The sequence below is a fragment of the Hydra vulgaris genome, chromosome 06 (genome assembly GCF_038396675.1).
Source record: "Hydra vulgaris chromosome 06, alternate assembly HydraT2T_AEP".
Lineage (NCBI taxonomy): Eukaryota > Metazoa > Cnidaria > Hydrozoa > Anthoathecata > Hydridae > Hydra > Hydra vulgaris.
The window spans coordinates 1,614,711-1,623,543 of NC_088925.1; the positions used below are offsets into that span (position 1 = coordinate 1,614,711).

An 8,833-nucleotide genomic window follows, 5' to 3' on the forward strand; every position below is an offset into this window, starting at 1 on the left:
AAACAAAAACGGCTCCTGTTCCTGTTGTTAAAAACCTGCCTACCCTTATATGTCTCCGGATAAAGTTTCATAATTTGTTCTTAAGAATCCTGCATCTTTTAAAAATCTTTTAATAGCATTTTGAGCCAATATTTGTTTTTCATAAATATCATAATGCAAAGGAATTTGTTTTGTTTTCATAGACAATAGATCACGTTCCAGATTTTCCTGTTTTTTCATATAAAAATGCAACTGCATTTTTATATGAAAAAACAGTCTTTTTCAAACAGTTGTTTAGCAGTGTTATCAAGGTGTGGAAAGAGTTCGTGTTTAATAAATTGAAAAAATGAATAAAGATTTATCTGAACTAGTGAGGAGGCATGAAGAGTTGTTACTTCATAACAATAATGGTTTAACAGTCTGCACAACGAAGGTAAATATATTTGATCTGTATATAATACATTTTCGCTGCGAAAGACTAGAGCTACAAAATAAGCGGCAAATGCTCCACATAAACTACTATCATTCCATTGAAAAGGAAATTTATTGTATGAAAAAAACACGTTTTGATTGCCAGTGATTTCGCTATATTTTAAAATAAATTTGGTAAACCAATAAAATTCACGATTTTCTGCTGTCCATTCTGTAGGAAAATGATTGGTTTGTCTTATATAAGAATTAATTTCAATTTCGTTGTAGTTAATGTTAATAGTGTTGATTTGTATATTGCTATTGACTTCTTCTACTGCTTCAAACAAATATTTATTAAATCTTAAATGTTTTGGAATTTGTTGCAATACACTTTCTTCACCTAAACTATCAAAACAATAAAAATGACCCTTGTCTATTTTCATCAACACTCTCCAATGTTAACCTGCTTCTTTTGTAGTTTCATTGTTGTAAATGATAAAGGAGCCATTTTTTTTCATTTGTTGAATAATATGAATATGAGTTTTTGTTTGACTTAGTTCGTCAAAAGCATATATTCCTATAAAATTATTTTTAAATTCTGTATTTTTAAAAAAACGAGACAAAGATTCATCAGTAGCCATTTTTTTTATTCTTCTTTTTCTAAATTAAAAAAACTCGCAATAAATAGTGTTACAATAGCGTGTAATATTAACAAATTAAGTTTTTTTATCGCTGGTTCCTTCCTTTATAATTCCTTCAATGTTTCTTTTAAACAGATTTCTTTTTTAAAGCACCATCTAGTTTTTCTATTAAAGAAGAGACGGTAGGTATTACTTTTGTACTAAACGTATCCACAAAACCGTCAGTTTGATCTGTTAAATTTATAGGTGGTTTGATATCTCTGTCTAGAAGCAAAACAGTAAGCTTGGCTTTATAAAGTTCTGCTACATAGTTATCGCCGTGTCGTTCTTTCAAATCATCAAAGTGGTTGAGATGAATAGGACAAAGTTGAGGATTTTCGAGTAAATTATTAAATTGACTGTTTTTAAAACATTTTGCAATACTGTAAGAACTTAATGTTATCCTCTTAGAATCGAGTACATTTTGTGAAAATTCAAATGAACTTTTATTTGTAAAATGTTCTTCTTTTACGTGATCAGATGAGGGTGAAGAATTTCCAGATTTGTGTTCATAATGTTTATATCTTTTAGACACTTCATCAAGTGCGCACACTGCGCAATTGTTATGAATTTTTTTTAATGATGCTATCAACGCAATTCATTTTTGAATTAAAAAATGTAAAAAATGTTTTTTAAAAATTTGATTTCTTATACTTTTTTATTCATTTTATTAAAAGAATACGCTTCTTTTTTTAATAAAAAAGCATTTTTTTTTTTAGTTGTGGTTGTTAGATTTTGAATTTATTACCTATAAAGAGATTCACAAGTGGGGCAGAAACTGCATTAGAGATTTATGTTTGATAAAAAGTTTTTTCACACGCAAGTTATACCATGTGAAAAGTTTGAAAATTTGGATGAGAAGGATAAAAAAGTATTTTCATACTGCTTAAAAAATATTCATGGACTAGAGTATTATCCGTCTTTCAAATATACTGGTAAAATTATATTTTGCTGATCCGTAGTGGATTACTTATAGACTATATTTTCGAAATTCGAATATAATGTCGTATTTTATAAAGGTGGAAACATGGAAAAAGATGTGTTGGCTACAATAAATGATCAAAAATAGTTACATTCGATTTAAACAAATTATTGTTTCCAAAATTGTGTAAATTGCCTTACTATTTTCACTTTGAAAGTTTGTGTTTAGAACATTATCAACATAACTATACGAAAAAACATACCCACGAACATAGTCCTAAATATGAAACATTTATGTTTGCGCACTATTTAGAAGATTTTGCAAACGGGTTTATAGAAAATATCGACGTGCGAGATTATACAGAATTAAATGTTAAAGAATACTCGAATTTTATTAAATTTATAAAAGACAATATCAAATGTGTTTATATATTAAAAAAAGAGACTTGTGAATGTTTTGAAAATATATTTCGTATTAATAAACTTTGTATATTAACTTTTTGTTATTGAAAAAAAATAACAAAAATTTAAAAAAATTGTCTTGTTTATAATCCTTCTTCCGCAGTCACATAATATTTAGTGTAATGAATGTTTGTATGAATAGGTTGTTTCGATACTAATTTGTCGTTTTCATAATTATAAACTTCGTCCTCTTTTCTGTGTAAAATCTTTGAAATGTTAAAATTTCTTTTAAAGAAAAAAACCATTGAGCAGTGGGAAACATTTCTATTAAACTTTTTTCGTGAAAATTGCAACGTTCAAAGGCTTTGTAAATGTACACTTTTTTTTGTATAAAATATTCATAAATAGGAGCTGGTGTGTATAGGGTGTAATAACCATTATGATAAACTTTATCGTCAAACGAAAAGCAAGGCGGTTGGTCCATGCAAGCTGGATAAACGTAATTTAATAGTTTACAATTTTTCTTCAAGTTATCATACTCCCATTTGTTAGATAGATAAGGAAACAAAAAATAATACTTTAAAGTCAGTTTAAGTTTGCTTTTCCATGAAGTGCATTTTTTTTCCATGTTTTTTGATTTGTAGTAAAGTTTATATACTTTAACATAGTCTTCTAGTTGTCTTTTTAATTCTTCGTGTTGTTTTTCTACAGTTGTTTTGGTTACATTTAAAAAATCATCGTTTATCATGCGACATACTTCTAGCATGCTCGTTCTCCACGCTGGTGATTGTTCTGCAAAATTCATATAAGGACGAGAAGGTTTTTCAAACAAATAAAGCCTATTTTCATAGTCTTTAGCTATAAAGATATAATACAAATCCTTGTATTTTTCTTTTTCCAAGTTCAACTCCCAGTTAAAAATTTTTAAATACGTAAAGATAATGTCTTGCCATTCTTCATACGTGTTATTTAAATGGTGAAATTCAAACAACATAGGATCTAATTCATTATCTAAATAAAAAAGTTTAACAGCTTTGATGAGACTTTCGTCGAGTTGTTTGCTAGTCATTTTCTTTTTCAAAAATGAACTAGCATTTCTTTTTTTACCCTTTATATAGGAAATAGAGATCACTAAAAACAAGTTTTTTTATTGTTAAAACAGGTTTTTTTAATTTAAAAATTACAAAAAATTTTTAAGAAATTACAAAAAAAATTATTCTTCGTCTTCTTCTGGTACTTCTAATTCGACTATAGATTTTTAGTTTCGATTTCAGCAAGCTTCATAAGCTCTCTTCAAATTTTGATTCAAGTTTCAAGAAACACCATTTTTAATTAAGGAATTGTGAAAAGACGGTTCTATTGCCAACAGTCTTGCGTATTCTGTAACATGAATTTCGTCTTCTTCTTTTGCTAATCGTATATCAAAATTGTTAAAGTCAATTGTTTTTAATATACGAGTTTTAGGGTAAGCCACTGTCATAAAGGCTTTGTTTTGAGCATCTTGCATACTCACCATTAAACTTTGCAAAACTTTTTTGGTCATTTTGTTATGGTGAAATATTAAAACCACATTATTAGTTACTTCACCTTTGGGCAATTTAAATGTGTTGTCGTCTTTTGTTAATTTCAGCTCTGATCTAAACAAATAATTTGTTTTGTTGAGATCGCACATTTCTCTATATCTCCATGGTAATAAGATTTCACAGCCCTCATTTTTTGGTTTGTAAATCAATTCTTTTTTATAATAATTAAATTGTGCCAATGGTTTAAGAGGAACAGTAGAATAGTGTTTATCTTTCGCATTTTTTTCTTCTTTAAATTCAATAAGCCACTAGTAGCACCTGCTAAATCTGCAAATTTAACATAGGTGTTATCGTTGCAGTAAACAATTTCAAACTCTGCCATTTTTGTTGTTCGTTGTCTTGTGAATGAACTTTTAAATGAAAATGAACTCTTTTTATACTGTTTGAGTTAAAAAGAGAGATTAAAAAAACAAGTACTAAACAAGTTTTTTTTTTAAAAATGTTAATTCCTAATTTAGAGTCTAAAGTTCAATGTGGTGTGATGTACTTTAAACTTTGAACTTTATACTTCTAATTCTGTTTTAATGATAGAGATAATGTTCTTATGACTACCATTTTATCTAAAAAGAGTGAAAAAAACGTGTTCAAATCATCTTCTGGTCAAGACAGCGAGATAGATAAAAAATGTGTTTGAATTGTAAAATGGAAGAAAATAGTTATTATGAAAACACAAGACTGAAAATTGTAAAATTAAAATATAAACATTTTAATGGTAATATTCAATTAGAAAAGTCTTTAGTTGTAGAAGAACACGATCAAGAATTGGTTAAAAAAATCGATGATTAATTTTTAAATATGTGGATAGATACGGAATTTAATACAGGAGTACCGTTATTACCTTATATTAATGAACTATTTAATAGACCTTTAAATAAAAACGATTTGGAACAATTTGAAGTTATTATTATTGGTTTGGTCATTGTGAACTTTTGGTCATTGTGAAAAAAAATATTTGTTTCGTTTTAATTGTTTTTTTTGTAAAATAAGTTTTTGTCAAAATTGTATTGTTGCTCATAAGGAAAAAAGAGAGCATGTAGTTTATTCTTTAGAAAAAAAGCACAAAATATGTATTTAAATTTTTTTTTAGATGAATAAAATAAAAGAGGATCAATGGTCTCTTTACGAAGTAAAAGAGTTTAAATCTCTCGAAATTACAGATATTCATGAATGGTCTTTTTATGAAACAAAAGAGAGTGCTTGTTTTGATCTAAGAAGCGCAAAGGATGTTAAACTTCAACCACATCAACGTGTTTTAGTAAGTACTGGAGGGTATATCAATGAAATGGATTCAAATTTAGCAGGACAGGCATATTCAAAATCAGGTATAGCTTACAAAAATGGTGTGGTATTGTTTAATGCTCCAGGAATAATAGAAGCCGAATATAAAGAGGAAATTAAAGTCTTATTGATGAATCATTCTGAAGAAAATTATGTTATTAAACGTGGAGATGCTATTGCTCAAATGGGATTTGTGAAAATGTTTAAAGCTGTAAAAAATATAATAGAGTTCGATGGGTGTTGTTGTCGTGGAGTGAAAATGACAATGATTAAAGACGTAGAAAGAAAGGGTGCTTTTGGTTCTACTGGAAAATAATTTTTTTAATTGAAAATAATTTATCTGTATAATTTTTGATAATTTTTTTTAGATAACTAATTAAAAAATTGATTGGCCTACAAAATTTGTTTGGGATACTATTTTACTACATGATAAAGAACAATATGGACGTTTAAAAAGAATAGCGGGTTATGTTAAAAACCGTGAAATAAACTCATTTAGTAATGTGATTAAAGGTGTTAATGATATGAAGAGTTCTTTTATGCAAGCGATTCAAGTTATGTCTATCAATAAACTGGATTGTTATTTGGATATTTTTTCTAAAATTCAGCTTGATTGCGCTAGTAGAGAAAAATTATTTATGAATTCTATAGAAAATATTGTGATGGAGGGTATGAATGAAATGGAAAAGAATAGTTGTATTTATAATTATATATCGAGTTTACAAACCATTGCAAAAAACTTTTCAGAATTGTTAACTTTTAGTTATAAACATATTGAATGTATCACGATTTACAATATCAATTTAAACATTTATCTGTATAATTTTTTTAAAATTTTCTTTAGATAACTAATTAAAAAATGGATAAACAATACGTTCTTTGGAAAGCTTGGAATGACATTAGAAAATTAGATTCCGATCAACATACTCATTTAGAAATCATATTAGCGTTTATAGAAGACTGTCAAGTTATTTTATTTAGTGAAGCACTCGATAATATGATTGATTTGAAAATGAAATTTTATCAAACATTTGGAACTATTCATCAAACTATTTCATTAAATTTATATTTGGTTGTTTTTGAAAATATTTATCAACAATGTCAAATTACAAAAAACATGATATTATCATTTGATATAATAGATTAAGATAATGTAGAAAAATATTTAAAGGGAGTAAAATTTATCGAAAAAAATTTTTTTAAATTAATAACTTTTGTTAATAATCATATTGAATGTAAACAAGATTTAGTATACAAATTTAATCATTAAACTGTATAATTTTTTTTAGATTAACTAATAAGAAACATGAATAATGAAATATGGTCTGAAGATAATATTGAATGGATTACCAAATATTACAAATTACATCATTCTGAACAGGAATTGTGGAAGTTTTTGGAAGAATTGTCACCTGTTTTTTATTTTCATTTTGTTATCGTTAAAGAATTTTTAACCAATGATGAACATCAAGATGAAATATTGGGGGAATTTGAAAAAATAACAGAAATTATAAATAAACATAACGAGCAAATAAAACATCATCTCAATATACGTTCTTCTTTAATGGAGTTGTTCAATTTCATGATTGTTATTTGCAATGCTGCAATTGAAGAAGACGAATTTATTGTAACAAAAGAAAAGGAAGAATTTGCAAGAAGAGATGACGTCATGTTCTCTTATATGAAATCAAACCTGGACATGAAAAATTTTCATTATATTTCAAAGCACGAAGAAAGATTATTGTTAAAAAAAACAATTAAAAATTATTTTATGACTACTCTTATAAATATTTTTAACGAGTAACCTATTTTTTTAAAGTTTTTTGTACTTTAAAACTTTGTAATTTTTAAAACTTTTGTAAATTTTTAAATTTTTGTAAATTTTTGTAAATTTTGTAAATTTTTAAAACTTTTGTAAAACTTTTAAATTTTAAAACTTTGTAATTTTTAGGTAAACTAATAAAAAATGGATTTCTTTCAAGAATATAAATGTGGAAAATATATCTCTCGTAAATACAAAAAGTTGGATAAACTTAATGCAGATATTGCTGACCAATATAAAATAGTAAAATATTTTGTTAAATATGGTGAAGATTTTAAAGATTTTGTTAAAAATTTTCACGACAACATTTTAAATGAAGCAATAAATGAATTGAATAAATTAATACGAGAAGATGGTGAGAAAGATGGTTTTATAGAAAGATTAAAAACTTTGCAAGTGTATATGCAAGTCATGTACAAATTATTTACGACAAATCAAGAAAATATTGGATGGCTTAAAAGAGAAATAGAAGTAGATAAAGAAAAACAAAAAGAAAGAGATGTGCCTATGTTTGAGTATATTGAAAAAAATGTCCCTGAATTTCGCAAAGACATAATGAATCATTTTGCTTTTGTCAATAAGACTGAAAAAACAATACGTATTCGCGAAGAATTACAACGTTCATTTTTAAAAACAATGGAATATTTGAGTACTTTTTTTGATTAAATTTTTTTTTCTTTAGATTACATAATAAAAAAATGGTAAAATTAACAGTACGAGCAACTAATAGTTTTATGACACCTGTTGTTACCACATCACGTTATATAGAACTATGTGCAAATTCTCAAAAAGTTAAAATTGTTTATGTAATGAACGAACCAAAGAAAAAACTTTTATAATTTAAAAATTATACTATATTATAAATCTTTTTGTAATTATTTTTTTGTCAATTTTTAGGTTACATAATAAAAAAATGGATGTGGTTTGTGAATTTGAAATTGTTAAAAACAAAGATGGAAGCTTTGGTGTTATTGATTCTACATACAATGTTGTTTGTTACAGCAATGTTCTTCCAGATTTTTCAAGACTCACTTCTTTGAATTCTAAAGATTTTTTTATGAATGAAAGTGGCTGTTTGGAAGATTATCATCTTAAAGAATTATTTCAAGAAGAAATGACTCAAGAAGAATTTGACAAATTTGTAAAACAAGTGCGAAAAATTAAACCTGAAAAAATAATCAAATATTCAGAAGAAAAAATTTTTAAAAAGGAAAAAGAACTTTTATTAGAAAGTTTGGCTGAATTGTTATTTTTAGGTTGGGGTATGAGTGAAGAGACTTCTGAAATGTGTGAAAAAGTATCCAAAAAAAATTGGGATTACAAAAACATTACTCAAAGTGATTTGTAAAAAACGTGAATTTATTTATGATGCTTTATGTAAAATAGCTCAATGTGAATGTACACCTAATTGTGTATTTTGTAATTTAAATGCTTGTCACATTTATGTTGAATTAAGGAGAATTTTTGGTTATTCTTTTTTTGGTAGAATTTTTGAATAAATGTATTTTTTTAGATTGCATAATAAAAAATGGAAAACAACATAATGTTGGCTTGTCAAAAATTGGGATTGTCCGAAATATTAATGAAAAAGACTTTTAACTATCATAAAGATGGAATTAACAGTTTGGCTCTCTGTCCTTGCGAACCGATCGATATGTGTCGAAATGCAAAAAGATTGAATTAGAAATTATATGTTCGGAATATAATGACTATGAAAGAAAATATAAACATTCTTTATATATGGATGAATAATCATA

The 8,833-nt window shown here is 26.2% G+C and overlaps 1 protein-coding gene across 1 annotated transcript; it reads left to right on the forward strand.

The window, feature by feature from the left end:
• The first annotated feature begins 4,618 nt into the window (after nucleotides 1-4,618).
• Nucleotides 4,619-5,570, forward strand: LOC136082094 (deoxyuridine 5'-triphosphate nucleotidohydrolase-like). Its single transcript, XM_065800672.1, has 2 exons — nucleotides 4,619-4,741; nucleotides 5,064-5,570. Exons 1-2 carry the CDS (start codon nucleotides 4,619-4,621, stop codon nucleotides 5,568-5,570), a joined length of 630 nt encoding a protein of 209 aa, XP_065656744.1.
• Nucleotides 5,571-8,833: the final 3,263 nt, after the last annotated feature.

Excerpts from the sequence above, each read along its gene's own strand:
- LOC136082094 (XM_065800672.1), top strand. The coding sequence starts at position 4,619 with ATGGAAGAAAATAGTTATTATGAAAACACAAGACTGAAAATTGTAAAA. Across the intron at positions 4,742-5,063 it reads AAGAACACGATCAAGAATTG|ATGAATAAAATAAAAGAGGA; the intron begins GTTAAAAAAATC and ends ATTTTTTTTTAG.